Source organism: Python bivittatus, unplaced genomic scaffold (assembly GCF_059951505.1).
Source record: "Python bivittatus isolate LINGU-HERP-01145 unplaced genomic scaffold, Pbiv_v1 ctg000160_np1212, whole genome shotgun sequence".
NCBI classification, from domain to species: domain Eukaryota; kingdom Metazoa; phylum Chordata; class Lepidosauria; order Squamata; family Pythonidae; genus Python; species Python bivittatus.
In genome coordinates, this window is record NW_028277076.1 from 8267614 (window position 1) to 8288938 (window position 21325).

At 47.6% G+C, this 21325-nt stretch overlaps 1 protein-coding gene across 16 annotated transcripts in view; it reads left to right on the forward strand.

The window, feature by feature from the left end:
• Positions 1 to 21325, forward strand: part of FNBP1 (formin binding protein 1) — a 105894-nt gene that overhangs the window by 47645 nt on the left and 36924 nt on the right. For all 16 annotated transcript variants that reach the window (XM_088147102.1, XM_088147104.1, XM_088147106.1 and 13 more), the window contains exons 5-7: positions 4715 to 4777; positions 5615 to 5719; positions 19556 to 19684. In XM_088147102.1, the coding sequence (XP_088003228.1) occupies positions 4715 to 4777; positions 5615 to 5719; positions 19556 to 19684 (297 nt within the window). The remainder of the gene's footprint in view (positions 1 to 4714; positions 4778 to 5614; positions 5720 to 19555; positions 19685 to 21325) is intronic.

The window sequence follows — 21325 nt, forward strand, 5'->3', positions numbered from 1 at the left end:
GCGTCCATTTTCCTTTGTTCGGCTTTTCTGACGGCACCGCTTTTTCAACCTGTGTGATACAACTGGAAAGAAGCGTGGCCTTGACACGCCAATACATGACCTTTGATGCTGGCGGATCCTTGTGACATTAAATCTGCAGTCGATCTGCACTGGGGTCTGACTCCCTGAAGTTTAACCGAAGCGAGGACAACTGAATGAGGCTGTCCTAAGCAAGGTGAAAGATGAAGATGAGATGTTGGGTTTTGCAAGAAAGCATTGATCACTCGTCTTTCCAGGGGATGTCTTAAGAGGCATTCATTTCTTCTTTTGACACTAGCTGGACAGCTTTGAGGAGTCTCTTAAAACCTAAACAGACTCTAATCTGCTTGAAGTTTTCTATCTATCCCCTTAAATGGGTAGCCATATCCAGCCAGTCCTAGCTAGAGGAGGAAGCAATCTTCTTATTTTTCAAGCTGCCCCCAAGATTTCCTTCTCCATCCCCTTATTTTCCACCGGATTACATTGATTTTTTTCTTAGGATTCAGTGGCAGGATGGATTTCATTTTTTCTAGGGACCCCCACATAAACACATCCCTTTTTTATGCTGTTCCCAAGCATTTATTTTAATTGACACCAGTTAATTTAACAACCCCCCCTGAGAAAATTGCAGCTGCCTGTGGAAAGAAGCTTTCCGTCCCTGATTTTGGGCAGGAAGATGCTTTCAGTTACTTTTTAGTCATAGATGTTAGTTATTGGAAGCTTCTGCGTGCTAAGGAGTGATGTTCTGTCTGTTCCAGCTAGGAATGGCTCTCAAAGTCTTGACCCATCTTGCGTCTTATGCAAGAGAATCATGAACGGATCTTGGAGAACATCTAGTCCAACTCTTGCCCAGCCCAAGAGTTGGACTGGGCAAGATATATCTGGTGTCCATCAAAGAAAGATCCCAGATTGTCTGTGACGGTCTTTTCCACTTACGAGCTGTTGCCATAAGTAAGACTCAGTCAAAATCCATGCTTCTAAACTTCCTGCCCTGGAACAAAACCAAATCTTTCTTCTGTTTGTCCTTTAAATATTTGCAAATTGTTGTTGGGCCTTTCCTGGATGTTCTTTCCTCCAGAATGATAGTTTTCCTCTCCCCCGGCCAGCTGTCTCTTTGCAGCCAATTGCAATCCCAAGAAAAAGTTGCAAATGCTTTGCAACTGATCAGCGGTTCCAGGATTTGCATCCATTTAAAACATTACCTCTCTCTCAATATCCGTGGAGGCTTTCCTTTGCTGGAGGGGGTGTGACAAGGAATATTTTCTTTAAAATAATGTGGAATATTATTTTTTTTCCGCAACGACTAAGATGTTTGTAATTAATGAAGGGAAGAGAATTAAAAACCATCCAACTAGCACTGAGGTGTACCCATTTTACAGAGGGGGACAAGTGCAGATGAGGACCGAGCTGAAAGTGAAAGTTCACCCAGGGCTTTCAAAACTGACTTCAGAGAGATTTCTGGACTACAGAAATCTCTCTGAATATTTAGCAGGGATGTTGGATCCCATGTTGTTTCCTATTGCTGCTGAGGCATCAGATAGATTCGTGTGAGGTGGCTAAAATTTATCCCTTTTTATGGTCACATTTTACCTTGAAATCCTGCCTTTGCTTTTTTTCTAAATGCAAAAGATTATAATTAAGGGCTGATTTTCAGAAGTGTTATTTCTTATCGGTCTCATTCCTGTGAAATCCTTCTTTTACAATTTCACTGCAAAATTTTGAGAGAGACAGAGAGATTATAAAGAAGGAAATTTTCTTTGACAACTCCCCCAAAGTTTTTCCAGAGCCTGGGATTACTTTCTTTACTCTGACGTCTTTCGAGGTCAGTGTTGCAACCTGGAAAATGAGATTTACAGATCCCATTAAATGAAAATATATTTTGTTGCCTGGAGAGCGAATCCAGATGTGGAAAATATGAAACCCGATTTTTTTCTTTTTAGTCTCTTGTCTACCTTCCATTATCTGGAAGATGATGTATCCTGGACATTAAGCAGAATAAAAGACAAATAAAGCCCCAATTCTCCCTTATCCCAGCACAGAGTAGAAAAATTAGAATTGGAGACAAAATCCTGCTAAACGACATGGCCTCCCATAGAGAAGTAGGTGGGTATCTCTGCTCAAGGTATCGCTCTCTAAAGCGTCAAGGCTGGAGAAATAAAAGAGATTTAATGAATTATTATGTAGCCTGTGGAACTTCCAGCCACAGGAAATTGGGATCCTTCTCTGTGTGAAGCTATAGGTAGCTATGCTTTTCCAGAACATAACTGCAAGGACAATAACCATGAGAAATAAGGGGGAATTATCCAGCACTATCTCCACCGTGCTGCTCGTGGGAGTACAAGGCGTCCATTTGTACCTGTCAAGAAAGAGGTGTAGAAAGACCAGATGTTTTGAGGAACCGGCGTCCTTCTGTTGCAACTCTTTTAATCTCTGCAGATGTGCCCCGGTTCAAAACCCACCGTGGCTTCGTCCTTCTGCATTGGACACGGCTTTAGGAACAGGAAGAAATCAGGTTTCAGTCCCTTTGGGAAGGGCAAATAGTGAGAAAATCCCCCCATCTAATTTTTCCTGCCTCTATCAAATCTCCAGGACCTTCCCCTAACAGAGTTCCCCCAGCAGCACATGGCTTTGAGGCAGGCTGTATTCGGCAACGCACGACGTAAAACGGGAAGACACCTGGAATGGGGGAAAAACAGGAGAAAGAGGTGCTTTAAGGGAAATCATCTCGTAAGATGGATTGGATCTGGGGGTGCTTGTTCTGGATCTCCTGCCATCCACAGCCCGGGGCTCTTTTGTAGATCTTTCCCATGTGCCTCTATAATCGAAGCGTCTTTTTTTGTAAGCGAGTGTTTAATTCTTTTGAGTTCTCTACTGCTGAGTGAACTTCTGGTTCAAGGGGCTGAATTCATCCTAGGTGTTTGGAGTAAGTGTGTGTGTGTGTGTGTAGCATCTTCTGTGGACTTGATAGCTATTCTCCCTGCCCCACATTCCTCATATGCCATTGATTGTACGCTTTGGAGAACCTCAACTTGGTTTTGTAACCAAGATTGTTGCCGTCGGACGATTCTTTTTTCTTGTCTGCGGGTGCGAAATATATCCCCGTGGTAACGCAACTCCAAAGAAGCTTCGCTAGCCAAAATGTGTATTTCCCCTGCAGTGCCACGCTGCAGTGAATAAAGGCTCCTTAAAAAGACATACGTTGTGCACAGAAGGTCTGAGAGCCACTGGGTCATCAGATTGAGGAGAAGGGATGTTAGGCCCCATATGGTTGTGTTGCCTTTTAAGGCATCTTCTGTCCCTGCGGTCGGTTTCTGTGAGTAGGATTCTGGGCATTTAGCAAAGGCAGGCTGCAAAGGTTGAATTGAAGTACAAACAGGACGTCTCTCCCACCTTATAATTTAATGGGGGGTGGGCACAGCTGATTTTAATAAAGGGGTTATTGGAAATGCCAGAAGGAAGAAGGTATTAACTGTACTTAGGCCGTAGACTCTTAAGGTTGGGAGGGACCTTGGAGGTCTTCTGGGCCACCCTTGCCCAGAGCAGGAATCCTCCAACCGTCCCTGTCCAACCTTTGCTTGAAACCCTCCAGTGATGGGGCCCTTGTGACTCCAAGAGGCAGAATTGCCCATGCTTCATAGCTCTCATGGCCAGGAAATTCCTCCTTATTTCACATTTGGATCTCCCTCTGTAAAGCTTCCAACCATTGGTTCTTGACTTATACCAGGCAGAATAAATCCACACCCTCATCCCTGGGACAACACTTCAAGGATTGGAAGACTACTCTGATGTTTCCCCTTAGCCAGTTCCTAAACACACCCAGTTCTTTTAAATGCTTTTTGTAGAATTTAGCCTCCAACCTCTCACCTTCTTTGCTGCTCTTCTCTACTTAAATGAAATAAGAATTCTTTTGTTTCCTATCTATTTCTTTCTCTGGCCCAACCTACTTTTTGGAGTACATCCCAAAACTAGACATTCCCAAACTAAAGGAAATAAAGGGTGCATGGTGGTCCATGGTGCTCCATGGAGCAAAAATTCACTTTCGAGGGTGGGGCAGGGGGGGAAATTTAGACCTAGTCTAAGGGAACCGGGTCCAAATCTGTAAGAAGAGGCCACTTGACTGACAGAGTTTCTAAACTTTGTAACGGAAGTCTCCAGAACATGTTACCATACAAGGAGAACGAAACTGGCCCTTCTCCTTGTAAATCCACAGATTTAAAATTATAAATGTTATCGCCAAAGTAATATAAAAAAGATTTACCTTTTCTGTGTGAGAATATTGGTGTTCTCAGGCATTCACGTTTAATAAATAAATAAAAAGATGAACCACAATTGCAGGTAAAAACAATGGCAGCTTTCTTCATTGGGACTGAAAGTTCTCAAGAAGTTTGAACGGAGAGGGAGAATCTCCAAACCGACCAGTCCAACCTTTCCAGGAGCTCCACCTGGGGTGGATTTTGGACAAAAGGGTTGGGACTTGTATGCAGAGTCCGGTGTGTCCTCTGATAGCCTTGGATTTGACCTCTTGAGCCCCCTCAAAATCGCCACCCGCTTGTCCCTAAACTAAAACCAAGTTCAACAAGACAGCCCAAGGGAGGAATATAAATATAGGGGGAGTCGTCATAAAAATGGTGTTCAATTGATCTCTTTTGGCACCATCTGCCTTTTTAAAGAAGACTTGACGAATCTTTCTCTGCAGCATTTCCACGATGGCCGGAAAGCACAGCAACACATAGAAACCTGTTGGAAACAGCTGGAATCGGTGAGTGTGCCCCGATCTGGGGGGTGGGTGGGAAAAGAGGGGGTACAGTCGCAGAGAAGCAGAAATGCAACCTCGAGTCTTCTTCTCTGGGGCTCAAGACCCTCTCTTGTGTACAGAGAAAGTAATGTGACTCTATTCTGTGTTCTCCCATGAGCTCCTCCCAGGGACTTTTCTTGCTTTTGCAGAAGAAAGGGAAATTGACTGCTTCAGTCAAGAAGTGAATACTACAGAAGTGTTGTGCTGAAATTTCTGCCTTGCCATTTGCCAAGAGTTTCCTTTCCCCGGGAAAGGGGCTTCTGTTTTTCTGCCTTATTCTCAGAATTCACGCTGGAGAGTTCCTTTCGCAGGTCATCTTCGTTTCGCGACTGCCTTGTTTAGCGACCGTTCGCAGTTACAACGGTGAAGAAAAAGTGACTTTGCAACCAATCCTCACCTTTATGACCTTCACAGGTCTGTAAAGCAAAGGAATGCTGAAGTAAAATCGTAAGCACAGTCGCGGTTTCACTTAGCGACTGCTTCACTTAACAACCAAATTCCAATTGTGGTCGCTAAATGAGGATGAGCTGTACATTACTCTTGATACTTTTTTTCAGTTGACTTGATTGTTGGACATGGCAGAGAATGTCAGCTGGGATTGGTGGAGCTGGCTATTGCACATCTTTCCATGGCTCTGCAGCCTCCCTGGCTGCTCATCCTTCCCCATCTGAGAAAGGCTCCTGAGTCTCCCCTTGAGACTGAATGGAAGGGTGGGCAGCCAAGGAGGCTGCAGACAGAGAGAGAATGGCAGGGTCTTTGGGCACGGTTTCATGCGGTTTCCTCTTTCTCCTCCCTTGTCAGAGCAAGCGCCGATTCGAACGGGATTGCAAAGAAGCTGACCGGGCGCAGCAGTACTTTGAGAAGATGGACGCTGACATCAACGTCACGAAAGCAGATGTCGAAAAGGTAAAATAAAGGTGTGTGAGAGAGAGAGAGAGAAAGAAAGAAAGAGAAACTTTTTTGCCCGATGTTTGTTACATCTTCCATCTGGCTGTGATCCTTTTGCAACTGACGTTATTTCTGTGCTGGCTGAATTAAAGGTGATTAAAAATCTAATCTAATGACAATCATTTATTATAATAAGACATAATCTCCTCTTCTTCATAATCTTCTAGCATTATATGACTTTATGGATCTTCTTTTGTCCAGATTTCAGAATTTAGAGAACTGGATGAAATTGTTGGATTGAAATTTCAAATCCAATTGTTAGGCATGGGCAAATAAATAAATAAATTAAATTCATACTGTTGCAAAGAAAGCAATTTTGGCTCCTGCTGTACCTTTTGGGGTTAGAAAGTTGAGACTTCTTCTGGACGCCAAAGATCTGGCTGTTGACCTTCAGATCTTTTGTGACCCGAAATGGACATTCTCAATTTTCTCTTACTTAATTACATTACTTACTACAGTGACACCATGACATAACCAACTGGTAAGAAAAGATGTCTATTATTCTTGATGTATTTCTTCTTCTTCTCCTTCTCCTTCTCCTTCTCCTTCTCCTTCTCCTTCTCCTTCTCCTTCTCCTTCTCCTTCTCCTTCTCCTTCTCCTTCTCCTTCTCCTTCTCCTTCTCCTTCTCCTCCTTCTCCTTCTCCTTCTCCTTTTCCTCCTCCTCCTCCTGTTGTGCAAATTATGCCTTTGCAGCGACCTGCATAATTTCAAAGGACATCAGTGGATGTGAATTTGATCGTTTGCATAGGGAAGTTAAATAAAGATAAGTGATGTAAAATTACATATATTTAATTGCTGCGTTTGGAGTACTTTGGATGTAACAGACACGGCCGTTATTTCAGAGGGAGATGTCCCAACCAAAATTTGGCCCGTTGCATTTGAACTCTGCTCAAAGGGGGGCCTGTCGAATCAAGGCTTTTCAGTGCAGTAAATAATGCATAGTAAAGCAAAACGCGTTGGTCGCGTGTCAGAGTCTTGGGAGCTGAGACACGATTGCAATATCCGTCGTCTTAAAGGAAAGTTCCAAGAATGACTCACGATGACATGAGAAGTATTTTGAAGATTTCCGTACGGCGTGCTATAACTATGAAGTATCGTTGTTATTCTTCTAGCCGCCTTCTCTCAACGGTAGCAGGTTTCTGGGAGAGGCAGCTGATGGGATCGGTAGTCCCTCTGCCATTTGCATCACGTGTGTGAGAAAATCACAGTGCAGTGTGACCAACCCTTCCACCCCATCCTGCGGATACCGATGTGAGCTGGAGACCTTTGGTTTGTAGGACCGCGAACCAAAGAAACTCCTTTAAAAATCCAGACAAGGTTAAAAGTAGCTTAAAAACTTATGAAAGGCTGGGAAGGAATGCGAGTGATATTTTAGAAAGGGGAGAAAGCACCCTGCGTTGTGTTTCTCCTCCTCCTTTTCTTGTTATGGCTGTTGTTTTTATTCCTGTCCTTGTCTTTTAATCATGCGCAAAGGTTCCCTTGGATGGCTGAAATGCTCTTTTCTCCATCACTTTTGGAAACTGCCTTCCTAACCAGGCACAAGCGAGCCAAAAAACTAAATGAACCTTTCTCGCTCTTTAAAAAAGGGCAAAATTCCAATTCACAGGCACTCCCCAGCTTCATCCTATCGGCCGCTCTCTATCCGTGCCTCGAAATGCCCCCAAATAAAACTCCTTGGCAGGGGGGCCTCTTTCAGCAGGTCCTTTTGGTAGGCACCCTCCAAACTGGGGATTTCTCCGCCTCGGATGCCACGCCACCCGTGCCTGGGGTACAGATTAGATGTGGCTGCCCAGAGAGAACAGTGCGTGTGTTTTTGTGAAATGTGTTAAGTCCCTTTCTTTGCTCGGCTGGGAACATGTGATGTGAAGCTTACATAATTCCCCAGTGCAGAATAGGACATTGTTTACTCAGGGGGGTACAGTTGTTGCTTGCTCCTGATATATATATTTTTTTCTTTGAGAGGGAATAGGAGAGTAGCTTAGCACTAACTCAGAAGCCGTGCAGCCTTCCAAGGATGACGCAACAAAGTTGTTTTCACTGCCTGTCTTTGGTTACCGGTGGATTTTTTCTTCTTTTCTTTTATGCGGCTGCCTCCTCCTTGTTGCACAAGATTTCCTGGCCCCCAGATGCAGCTACCTCGGTTGCATGCAGAGGAAACCGTAGAAAGTTAAAATAAGCTGAATTTCTGCTGGCTAGCCAGGACAGGATCGATTGGCTTCGCCGGAACCGATCGGCCGATCTTGTTTTCAGCAGTGAGATCTCTCTGCTTGGCCTTGAGAATGTGGCACGTGGTCTTCCATTTCCCCAAAGAGCAATGTGTTTGGTTGAAGGAGAAGTTCTGAACTCAGGGCCGCCACCACCACTACCCCGCTGCCCAAAATGGAGAGAAAATAAATCAGGAATCGTTGGTCGTTTTGGAAATCATAGGATGGGCTCGTGTGTTTCTCAGAAGGCAATTTTGTCCTCTGCTGGAGAAGGTGATGTATTCCTCAACCTTTGGCCGTGCCCAGAGGAGGTGCACAATGCCAACTTAGGGAGTTTGATCCAGGTGTGAGGCCCATTGGTGTGATCCCATCACTTCTCTCTTTTGGGAGAAGAGGAAGGAAGATGGTATGAAGATGGAGCCTCTCCAACAGCAACTTGATGCCCGTCGGTATTTTAAGGGTGTAACTTCTGCAGTTGCCTTTGGTTAGAGGTGGTTGGGATGGAAGCCAACCAAATATGTAGGACATTTGGTGGGGTTGCTTACGCTGATCTTTAGGGCATTCTGCACATACTGAAAAGGGAAGGGTGGGGGTTCACTGTGTCCTATTCCTCTGCCACATTTCAGGCTGCAAACAGGACCCTGGCTAACAGGCCACCATCAAAAGTCAACTCGACCCCACTTTTTAAAGTCAAGATTGCTCATTTTTCAGGGTGTTTGAATAACTGGACCAAGGGTGTTGGGCCCAGAGGAGAAATCACAGCCAAATCTATCTGGGTCAAGGCAAACAAACGAGGCACTCATTGGACCTGTAAGAGCAGCTTGAATCTTCTTCCCCCCCGAAAAGAAAATCTACAAATGCCCAAAGGCCAACATTTTACAAGAACTGTAAAATCTGGCGATCTCCTGCGTGCTAGAACCGAAATCAATGGCTGTGAGGTATGGTAATACCGTGCAAGATTTTATGGATTTCGGGCTTGGAGTGGGGGAAGAGCCCCCCCCCCCAAATCATTCTCTGCCTGGAAAAGACCGTCGTTCCCCCCAGCCTCGCTGCTGAAAGGCCTTATCATTCATTACCTTTCATAAATTCTTTCAAATGCAGTTTTGACTGAATGAAATAAACGTCGGGGACCTCAGACTTCATGGTCTCCCATGCGTGGCTTTCCCCAGCTGTTTTCTTCCAGGGCTAGGACTGTGATTCCCAGAATTCCAAGCCAACATGGCTCATGCCTGGTTGGAATTCTGGGGGGTGCAGGGTCTCATCCTCTCTCATCTATGGATCCTGATGGTCCATAACAAAGGCGCTAAAGATCGGGGCCAAAGGATAATCAGCGCTGTGGCTCACGTTAAAAGTCCACACTTGGTTCTCCACCATCTTCTGTAACACCTTCAGAGGTTCTCTAGTCACCTCAGATGAACCACTTCAGTTTCCTTTTGGTTTTATTCTGGGCACAAAGAAACCCCCAGAGCTGCAACCTTCTGCCAATCTAAGATGATCTCAAGGGCTGTTGTTGGACCCAGGGGCCTTCTTGGAAGTCAAGGTGATACTGGAGCCTGGCGTGTGGCGTGGCACAGCGTGCCAGCTTCTTGCTTAATTTGAATTCATTACCAGAATGAAAAAACCAGGAAGAAACCCAAATCGGGGGCCAGAGAGAGAGCGAGATCTCTGCAGACACCATGTTTCCACCCTGATCTTGAAGGATGGGCTCCCTTAGACACACCACTGCACTGTTTTTTCAAAAGATTGCTGTTAAAAGTTATCTTTCTTGGGATCTCCATGATGGTGGATAACTGTACGAGAGCAAACCATATCTTGGTGAAACGAGAACCCGAACCGACAGGAAGACAGACGCTGGACATTTAAGGCAGCAGCTTTTTAATGGGGTGGTGCCCTTAAGCCATTCTATTTTAGCAGCTGGGAAAACTCAGCGTCTGTTTAGCTCTCTCTCTTTTTTTTAAGATCACCCACGGTCAATTCAGCGCTGCCGTCGTTGGACTAAAATCTGGGAGTCAGGAGACGGGCTTTGTGCGATCCCATTACAAGGACCTTCTTCTCCAGCAGGAGCAGGGAGCCTTACAAGTTTTGAAACTAGTTCCTTCCCCCCTCCCCAAAATCTCGCCAGCGCCACTCACTTCTCGGCCAGCAATGCGGGTTCTGTAACAAAAATCCCTTTCGGGGTTTTTTCCCACCTCCCCGGCCCATTTTTTGCTTTCGAGCCACTTGACGCTTAAGTTCCCCTCTCCGAATTTTTCTTTTCCCCGCCCGCCGTTGAAGAATGAAAGCTGTTGGCAGCGTGGAAAATTGTGGCGGGTCTGCGAAGTGAGCCTGGATGCCCTTTTTTCAGACTAGCTTTTAGCTCCGGTTTCAATTCTTTTACCATTTTGGGGAAACTTTTTCTCGGCTCGCGCAGTGCACTGAAGAGGCCCCCTCCCCTCCCAGGCGATCTTTTTCTTCCTCCTTTACTGTTCCCATGCTTAATGTCCTTATGGGGTAGACTTGCTGTTCCTCCAGACAGATTAAGTTCAACTCTTTCCTTCGCTGCCAACATAGTCTAGTTTATGGATTATCTTTTGCCTTCCCAAGGGCTCCTGAGTCTGGATTTTTCCTTGCCGAACAAACTGGCAAGTGAGAATTCATGTCGGGGGCAAATATCTGAAGATATGCCTCGCCTCTTTGCCCGGGCAAAACTGCATTCATTTTAAGCCACCAAGGATGGATGGGCTCTCCCTGTCATCTGCAGGCACGATTTGATTTCGAAACGAAGTTACCTGCTCAAAAAAGAACGCTTTCAACGCAGAGGATGAGAGATTGGGCATTTAGCCTCCGTTGCAGAGCGGTGTTGAGGCGAGGCGGGTTTTATTCCTTAAAAAAAGTTTGCTCTGGATCGCTTTAAGGAAAGCAATGCTGGAAAAGAGATTCCTGCGTGGATCTGGCGCTAAAACTCCTCCCGGAACTGGATCACTTGTGGAGGGACTGGATTTTGTAGCGGTGGGGGGCTTGGGAGGGGAGAGGCTGGCTTGATGCGCTGAGCAAAGTGGGGAATCCTGTGAACTCCTTTGGGACGGTCTCCGGAGACACCTCCCAGCCGCGTTTGCAGGGCTGAGATTCGGTGGCCAAAGCACAAAAGAGCACTAGGGAGTTTCATTCTGAAAAAGATTGATTGAGTGATTGACTGATTGACTGATTATGTGCCCTCCAGTTGTTTTCAATTCCTAGCCACCATGTAGCTAAGATTTTCTCCATGACGATCTCTCTCCAACCTGCTCCTTCTGGTCTTCCAACGGTGTGCTCATCCTGAAAAATATTGCCCTCTTGAAAAAGAAAGACTCAAAATCATCCCCAGGATATATTCTTTAAAAAAAAAGAGACCCTTTGGAGCTTTTTTGGGTGGGTGGGGGGTTGATTTTAAGGCATATCTGCTTGTCTTTTAAGCCCCCCCCCCCAGAAATGAGAATTCTTCAGCCATACTCGCGAGGCGCTCAGAGACGATTTAAAATATATATTCAGATGCTTCAAGAAAATACGTCATTCCTGTTCCGCGAGATGCTCTTTCAAAAAGTATGCTGGCCCACTCCAAAGTTTTCAGCCTGACCTACCTCGCAGGCTGGTTTTGACAAGCCAAGGAATCCCCCCAAATTCCCATCTGCCCCCCTGCTACTCTTTGCTATTCCAATCTGCAGCCTCGCACGTTGTGGGAATTGGGTTCGAGCAGAAAGGAGTTTGTGTGTTTTATTTTATCGGGCCTCTGTCATACCTATTGCTGTGGGTTTGGGTGGTTATTTTACTCCAGGCTGTGTGTTTATATCTGTTTAATTGCTTTTTAGTGTTTCTGGATTTGGTAAGCCACCAGAGTTTAACAGAGCGGTCAGCTATAACAAATGTAATAAATCAACAATAATAATGTCTTTATTTGTTTTGAAAAGGAAGAAGGGAGGGGAAAGACAAATAACATAGAAACGACCAAAAATAGAGTGATCAGCTATAACAAATGTAATAAATCAACAATAATAATGTCTTTGTTTTGAAAAGGAAGCGGGGGGAGACAAATAACAGAGAAATGATCAAATACCGATATTACATGGAAAAGTTTGCAGGATAAGATGAGGTGGCATTCAGTGAAAGTACCAACCATCTCATTGGAAAAGGCCTTAATTTAAGATTAAACCCAACGTCAAGACCGCTTCACTTCCTGGGCTAAGTATTCTTAAAATCAAATTTCCGATTAGCCGAGCGACCCAGATGATAAAACATCCTACCTAACGGAGTTTAGAAGCACCTTTACTTTAAGACAGGGTTCCTCCAGCTCAGCAACTTGAAGATGGGTGGAGTTCATCTCCCAGAATTCCCCTGGGGAATTCTGGGAGTTGAAGTCCACCCATCTTCAAGTTGCTGAGCTGGAGGAACCCTGCTTTAAGAGAACCCCAGCTTCCGATTGGCAGCAAGCAGGTACAGAATTACACCCCAAAAATGGTCTCCGGGTGAGCGGGTTGGCGAGTTCCCACGTCGGCGAGTTTAGGGCTGGCACGTCTGGGGCCGCCACCGTCGCAGGGGTGGAACGGGTTGGGGCAGCGCCAGGTTTTTACGGCAGGGTCTGTCATCCCAGCTCTTCCCTCCCTGTTAGAGCTTCGTCAGGGTTTTCTTTGGGTTTGTTTCTTCCCACTCATTAGCCCGGGGAGATAACTTGGCAGGGTTCCACCCTGCGCTTGAAAACATTTGGCTAAGGTTGGTCCAGGAAATGCTGCCTTTTGGCCCTCGTTTTGAGCTCCCAGGTGGCTGAGATGTGCTGGAAAATTTCTTCCTTTCTGAGCACTGCAAGGGAGAGTCTTCCTCTTCCTCCTCCCTCTTCCTCCTCCTCCAATTTTCAATTAGCCGAGCGACCCAGATGATAAAACCACCAGACTTAACAGAGTTTAGAAGAACCTTTACTTTAAGAGAACCCCGACTTCCAGTTGGCAGCAAGCTGGGTACAGGATTATACCCTAAAAATGGTTTCCGGGTAAGAAGGAAACTTCTTCCTCCCCCTCCTCCTCCTCTTTCCAAGGCTGTTTTTAATCTGCACAATGCTCCTGGCATCATAGGGACTAGCGCCTTGTTTTCCAGCCCTAACACATTGGGGTTTCTTTTGTACCGGCCTGTTCGAGAGCATCCTTTGGAGAAGAATTCTCCTTTGTGGAGCTCTGAAAGTTATGGGATCTCTACCTGTATTCAAATTACATACATGGAGTTGGGGGGTGGGGGTGGGGTTAGTTTAGGCCATGCGTTGCTCCAATCTTCCCGCGATGGACATCAAGTTTGGTGGGTGGGGAGAATGATTGCTGGTGAGGAAGGGGATTGTGGAGAACTCCTTCCAAAGTCTGTCTGCCCCCTTCCCGAGACAGGTGGGCTTCACCTCCCAGGGAGGTCCCAGCTAGCCTCTGAGCAGTGCTGAGAATCCTGGGCGTTTCCTCCGCCGCGTGGACTTCAAGTCCCAGAAGTCCATTGGGCCCTTACTGAGGATTCTGGGAGCTGAAGTCCACATATGTGAAGTTGAGTCAGTGCGTATCAGAGGGCAAAATTCATTTGTGCAACTCTAGCGACCTCTTATCTGGGTTGTGACCGATGAGGGGAAAACAGGAGAATTATCCAGCTGTGCAATTCGCGTCCCTTCCAGCTACATCCAAGAACATTTGTCCAAAGGCTGCATTCCCCAAATTGGTGGAGTGAAGGTAAAGAATTGAGCAGACCGCCCACTTGGTTGCGATTTCATTTGCATTGAAATATGTAACTTAAACCAAATGACATGAATTAAATCCAGTTAATGCAAAGCTTCCCCCTGCATTTAATCATCACATCCCCCCTTGTAGGTCAATGGCTGAACCCGCTTTACGGGAATAGCCGCCCTGAGCTACAAACATGGTGCATCTCGTTTGAGGGACCTTCCCCTTCAGATGCAGACATTCCTGCGCATTAAATTAGAGTGCAGCCTTATAATGAATGATTGTTCATCTAGTAGTGGGGATCAGGAGAGAGGGAGCAGACCTGCCGAAAAGGAGGGGATTTTAATACGCCCCTCCTGTCCGCGAGGGCGTTCCTGCGCCGAGCCTGAAAACTTAGCACCATCCCGGCAAAGTAGAAGAAATTGTAGGTGAAATCGCTTTTCGTGGCCTTGTCTGCCAAATGCATCTAGAGAGGTTCAAACGCCGCTTGCCTTCTCTCGTGCTAGATTTCTACTTGCCGGGATTTGTTGTGCTAGATTTCTGCATGCAGGGATTTTAGGAAACAACCACGTTCAGATGCCCGGCCTATCCCATTGCTATGGATTTCTCAGTTACGTTCTGCAGAAATGGTTAATCCCGTTCTCTCTGGCTGCAGGACTTCGTTTTGTTTCGGTTTTTCCCCCTCTCAGTCCTGAGACCGCCCCACTTCCTAGCACTACTGTCTCTTTCTAGTTATGTATTTGTTTAAATGCTTCCAAACAGCCAGAGAAGCCGCCAGGGACCCCCTTGATCTAAAAGTAGCGGCAAACAGACATATCCGTCTGCGGGATCAGGCAGTCCCATCATGTTTAAATAAATAAAAAGATGAATCATCCTTCTGCAGCCTGGGGAAATTCAGGCTTGGAGGGTGTGGGATGGGGTGAAGAAAAGTTCCACGGAAAATACGCAAAAATTTATTTTGCTGTTGGGTGGTCCGTCCTCAACCCTCCACACCTCTGCACAAAAATACAGGCGAGGGCTGCAGGTTTCCTTCCCCGCCCCCCCCCCCGGAATTGCCTTTTGAAGCCCGGCCGTTCGCTTGAATAGCATCGTGATTATTTTTATTGTATGAAAAGCTGGAGAAGCGAGCACGCCGAGAGTCTCGGTGCAGCGGAGCGCTGAAAAGGCTTGGCGCAGCGCAAAGTCCCAGAATCCGACTTGCAGCGGCTCTCCGGGGATTCAAACCAGAGTATTTCCCCCTTCATTGGGGTGTTTAGGATCCCGTGCGGAGTTCTGTCTTCCGTCTGTGGCCCTCCGGATTCCAGTTCTTGCGAGTCTGGTTAAAGTGTGGAGTCCGTGGGGTTCTCTGAGCTTGGCTCTTTTCTTGCAAACGTTTCATTACCGGGCTAGTGGCACTGAAGGTGTTACCTAGCCGGGTAATGAAACGTCTGCAAGAAAAGAACCAAGCTCAGAGAGAGTTCAACCCTGAGCCACACATATTCACCTCTATTAGTCGGGTTAAAAACAGGAAGAACAGGATGATGAGTCAAACCCTTGATGTTAAGACCAGTATTGACTCCTAGAGATTCTCCAAATGCCAGCACAGCAAAACTCCACCGAGTTTTATCCCGGCGTCGTGTGTGAACCCACCGACAGCCTGCACCAAGTTGCATCGTATCAATGTTGACCAAATATACTTGAGAGGTCAGTGAACTTCAGCTAGGAAAAGCAGCGGTTCCCCCCCAACCCCAAATTCAGTTCTTAGGGGGACTGTTTAGAAGGGCTTGAACAAAATAGCTTCGGAAATTTTGCGTTTTTCCCTGCTGTTCTCATTCAGTTGGGGGGGGAAAGAACGGGCTTCTTTCCCCCCCCCCCGAAGAAGATGATGATGTTGGAGAAGTTCTCCCGGGTGCAGCGTGTCGGGTTCTTGCAATTTATTTAATGATGGGGTGGGCAAGAGGAATTGTTGTCCTTGAGAAACGGGAGAATTGCTTGGAGAATTGCTCCTGCTTTTGGAGGAATGTTAAGAAGCGAGCTGTGTAATTTCTTGGCCCCGAAAGCGTGATGGCGAATTGCAAAAGTGTGTCTAATGCAATGTTTCTCAACCTTGGCCACTTGAAGATGTGTGGACTTCAACTCCCAGAATTCCCCAGCCAGCACGGCTGGCTGGGGAATTCTGGGAGTTGAAGTCCACACATCTTCAAGTGGCCAAGGTTGAGAAACACTGGTCTAAACTGAACAGGTTTCCCTTCTTTAATGTTGAGCATCCAAAACGCTAGCAGAATTGAGACTTGCGTCTGCCTTTAGGGGTGCTTGGACCCGAAGCCCCAACGTTAAAATCCAAAAGCGTTCAGGATGAGAATGAACCCCTTTAATCCAGTTTATTTTTGAAGCAGAACTCCGCACGCCTCTCTCCCCCCCCCCCCTTGTTTATCTTCTGGGACGCAGAGCTACGGCTTGGCAAAACTAGGTGCAGAATCTGAACTGGAGGAGGGGGTCCGCAACAGAGGGGAAAGCCCTGCTAACTCTGAGCTGGAAACCAAATTTCAGGACGGCCCCCGAGACCTCTCGGAGGTGTTGTTCTTTGGAGATCAGCCAATGAGTTTCTCGCGGCCTTGCAAGCTCTCTCAGCTTTCCTTTGTTGGGAAAGGTGGTTTGTAGGGGGGGAAAGGCTCTTTATTGACCGCCTTAACCCGTTTCTGGAATCCGGGCAGGGATGCAGCTTCTGCGAAGACGGGAGGGGGAGAGGAAGGGAGGCGCGGGAAGGTTTTCCGAGGCACCGTCGCTCCCCTGAGCGCAGGGATGCAGGGAAGGGGCTCCTCCCATGAGGGAGCTGCCCGTTGTGTCTCTGCATGAGTTGCTCCCCTGAGCGCAGGGATGTAGGGAAGGGGCTCCTCCCATGAGGGAGCTGCCCGTTGTGTCTCTGCATGAGTTGCTCCCCTGAGCGCAGGGATGTAGGGAAGGGGCTCCTCCCATGAGGGAGCTGCCCGTTGTGTCTCTGCATGAGTTGCTCCCCTGAGCGCAGGGATGTAGGGAAGGGGCTCCTCCCATGAGGGAGCTGCCCGTTGTGTCTCTGCATGAGTTGCTCCCCCTGAGCGCAGGGATGCAGGGAAGGGGCTCCTCCCATGAGGGAGCTGCCCGTTGTGTCTCTGCATGAGTTGCTCCCCCTGAGCGCAGGGATGTAGGGAAGGGGCTCCTCCCATGAGGAAACTGCCTGTTGTGTCTCTGCATGAGTTGCTCCCCTGTGCGTAGGGATGCAGGGAAGGGGCTCCTCCCATGAGGAAACTGCCCGTTGTGTCTCTGCATGAGTTGCTCCCCCTGAGCGCAGGGATGCAGGGAAGGGGCTCCTCCCATGAGGAAGCTGCCCGTTGTGTCTCTGCGTGAGTTACTCCCCTGAGCGCAGGGATGTAGGAAAGGGGCTCCTCCCATGAGGGAGCTGCCCGTTGTGTCTCTGCGTGAGTTGCTCCCCTGAGCGTAGGGATGTAGGGAAGGGGCTCGCCTGTTGTGTCTCCACGTGAGTTACTCCCCTGAGCGCAGGGATGTAGGGAAGGGGCTCCTCCCATGAGGGAGCTGCCCGTTGTGTCTCTGCATGAGTTGCTCCCCCTGAGCGCAGGGATGTAGGGAAGGGGCTCCTCCCATGAGGGAGCTGCCCGTTGTGTCTCTTCATGAGTTGCTCCCCCTGAGCGTCGGGATGCAGGGAAGGGGCTCGCCTGTTGTGTCTCCACGTGAGTTACTCCCCTGAGCACAGGGATGTAGGGAAGGGGCTCCTCCCATGAGGGAGCTGCCCGTTGTGTCTCTGCATGAGTTGCTCCCCCTGAGCGCAGGGATGTAGGGAGGGGCTCGCCTGTTGTGTCTCTGAGTGAGTTACTCCCCTGAGCGCAGGGATGTAGGAAAGGGGCTCCTCCCATGAGGGAGCTGCCCGTTGTGTCTCTGCGTGAGTTGCTCCCCTGAGCGTTGGGATGCAGGGAAGGGCCCTCTCCCACGTCATGCCGCTTAATCTGGTGTTGTTCCACTGGCGAAGCTCTCAAAGAAAATTGTTACAGTTCTTTGTCAATTTTCTCATTGCTTTCAGAGCTACAATGAGCTCTTTATCCAGCAACATCGAGTCGAAAAAGGAAAACAGGGATGTTATTGAAAACTGAATGCCAGCGTGGGATATACGGGGAAACAAAATTGTGTGCAAAAATGAGGGTGTGAAATTTAAGGTTCGTGGAAATTTCTGCAGATTGTCATGCAGGGCCTTTCCTTAAAATGAAGAGCAGACCGATGAGGGAATAGGATGGGATTAGCGGGAAAACTGAAGGAAAAAGTGAAATAAACCAAAAAATTTGCCTGTGTCAGAAAGGGTAATAATGAACATATGTGGATCCTGACCACATGGATTATAATAATTGCACTCTTTTTTTAATTAATTGCATCCCAGCTCATTGCATGTAATGCATCCTGATTGCATTAAATAGTTGCATTCTGTCCATCCCCTCCCCACCACCACCGCTAGCACACTCTGATTGGAGCACCCCCCCCCCAGCACATTTTCCCAAAGAAATCTAAGAAATCCTAGTTGAATATCTGAACCCTCTAGCAAAATCCATCTTTCCGAAAGAGGCTTCCGTTTTTCGGCCTTGTTCCCAGGGTGCTTGAGAATTCCTTCCAGATTTCTCTCAGGGCTGTCTTTGAGCCGATCGGATCGTCAGGGGGACGGCTGGTCTCGTTTTCCTTGGCTCTTCGTTCCACCCCTCGGCAGCCTCCCTGGCTGCTCACCCCTTCCCCATCGGAAGCAGTCCGCAGGAGGAGCCCAGAATCGTGGCAGTTGTGCACCATATAAATTATTATTATTATTGTAGTTGGTCGCACAGTCAGCCAGATGTTCAGACTGGATCGGGCATTTTTGTCCACCGATCGAGTCCTTCCCAAAGACCTGGGATGGGCAGATGTTGTTTGATGGCGTTAAAGGTACCGTCGCAGTCCAAGTCAAACGGCCTTTGGCCATGGACTGATGGTGGTTTTGTCAATGCCAACGGTGTTCAAGTGGCGCTCCAGATGTTTTGGGATTGCGCCTAATATGCCTATAACTATTGGTACTTTTATTATTATTATTCGTCTCGAGGTCTCCCCTTGGGATTGAATGCAGGCGTGAGCAGCCAGGGAGGCTGCTGGAAGAAAGCTGATAGAAAGACTTCAACACCCGCCTTTTCTCCAACTTGTCACTAAATAAGAGCTGCAAGAAGGCCAAATTCTCCCCCTCCCAAGAAAACGCTCCCCCCCAATTTTGTATCTTTTTTTTTAAAAAAAGGGGGGGATTCTTCTGACTGGTGAAGGAATGCATTCTGCACACGTGCAGGGGTGCCCTCTTCACCCTTGGCATTCCTTCCCGGAGCGCCTCGGTCCTTCCAAAAACAGCTGCATCAACATCTGGCCTGCAAGCGGGAGGTGTGGGGATAAAAAGGCATTTGACGCGAACCAGATGGGAGGGAGGCTGGAAAGCAAACCGAATCAAGTGGGCTGCGAAACGAAGGCCAGGCTCTGAAAATCTTGCTAAGGCGTAGGTGGGCGGAGAAGCCAGAGGGAGCCCGCTACAAAAGGGATTGTTGGTGGAAAATATTTATGCAAAGACAGCCGTCATCGTGGACGGCCGTCAACTGCCAGCTGTGTCACCCGCGGGGAACAGCTTAACCAATTCCTGGTGCAGAGAGCTCGCCCAGCGCCTCTCTGCAAGAGGTGCCGTTCTGGCCCTTCCTTTCTTCTTAACCCAGTTTCTGCTTGGGGGTGTTTTTCAATCCCTCCATTATTTCAAAGGCTGCTGGGCCATAGAGGGGGGTCTCGAAAACAGGCGCACAATCGCTCAAAAAGAGTCGCCAACCAGGTCATCGGGGTGCGTTGAGAGGTCCTCACATTTTGGTGCCTTGTCCTCCAGGCTCGCCAGCAAGCTCAGCTCCGTCACCAGATGGCCGAGGACAGCAAAGCCGAATATTCCTCCATCTTACAGAAGTTCAACCACGAGCAGCGAGAGCATTACCACACGCACATCCCCAACATCTTTCAGGTGAGAATCCCTGTGGGCCTTGCAGATTGCAGCCTCTCTCATGCCACCTCCGGTCACGTTTGGACGTGACGGTGCATACAACCCCAGATTCTCCAGTCTGGTCCTGAAAGTGGGATAGGTGGAAATGTCCTTTTCGCGGGTCCCGCATTCCTCTTTCTTTTGCAAAGAGTAGGAGGGGTTGTCCTACTTTGGACAGTGTGAACAGCGGAGTCCCGAGTGCCAAACACACTCTGTAGATGCGGAAGAAGTTCTAGTTCTCTATCTATTCCGGTTTTCTGTCTATGAATGGGTGCAGATTCAAGCATTTGATGTTCCGTGTATTCGCCCAGAATCATTGAGAGTTGGGTATGGTTGGTCGTACAGTGAAACAGATGTTTAGACTGGATTTGGCATTTTTGTCCATCTGCCGAGTCCTTCCCAAGGACTTGGAGTAGGAAAATTATTATTATTATTGTTATTATTATTATTGGTTTTAATGTACATATAAAAAAGGAAATTAAAAAATCAGTCTTTCTTGCACACCAGTTGGGCAAGAAAGAGGGCAGAAATTAGGAGAATACTCTCCCCCCCCCCCGGCATTTTGATCATTTTCTGGCAACTAGTCCAATCTGGTCAATTTTATACCACCCCCACCCCCACAGTAGTTTACCAATATTAATAGAAAACTGTCTTGCTGAATTTTTCTAGCTAAGAGAAATAGCACCCCTTATGCTTCCCACTAGAAATGAGGTAGATATTATATTGGTTATTGAGGTCCATCATGCAGAGAATATCCCACTTCTGCCATCAGAGACTCTCCAGGGCTCTGATGCCCATATATATGCCTATTTTAAAAGAGAGAGAGAGAGAGAATGGAGGAGACAGACAGACAGACAGACATATAGAATGGATGGATGGATGGATGGATGGATGGATGGAAGGAAGGAAGGAAGGAAGGAAGGAAGGAAGGAAGGAAGGAAGGAAGGAAGGAAGGAAGGATGGAATGGAGAAACAGACAGACAGGATGGATGGATGGATGGATGGATGGAAGGAAGGAAGGAAGGAAGGAAGGAAGGAAGGAAGGAAGGAAGGAAGGGAAGGAAGGAAGGAAGGAAGGATGGATGGATGGAATGGAGAAAGAGACAGACAGACAGGATGGATGGATGGATGGATGGATGGATGGATGGATGGATGGATGGATAGGTAGAATGGAGAAAGAGAGAGAGAGACAAACAGACAGGATGGAAGGGAAGGAAGGAAGGAAGGAAGGAAGGAAGGAAGGAAGGAAGGAAGGAAGGAAGGAAGGAAGGAAGGAAGGAAGGATAGATGGGAGGATGGGAGGATGGATGGATGGATGGATGGATGGAATGGAGAAAGAGACAGGCTGGCTGGCTGGCTGGCTGGCTGGCTGGCTGGCTGGCTAGATATAGATAGATAGATAGATAGATAGATAGATAGATAGATAGATAGATATCCCACAATTCATTCATTCTCTCTCATACACACATGCATTCATTTTGCTAGTTGAAGTAGAGGCTTGGTGTGCAGTGTGAAGGCAACCATACTTCTCCTGGTCTTCTGTTGGCCCCTGCTCTATCTGATTAATCTCTGGCAGAGCAACAGGGTTGGGAGCAACAGAACTGCCTGTTGTCTGAAAGAATC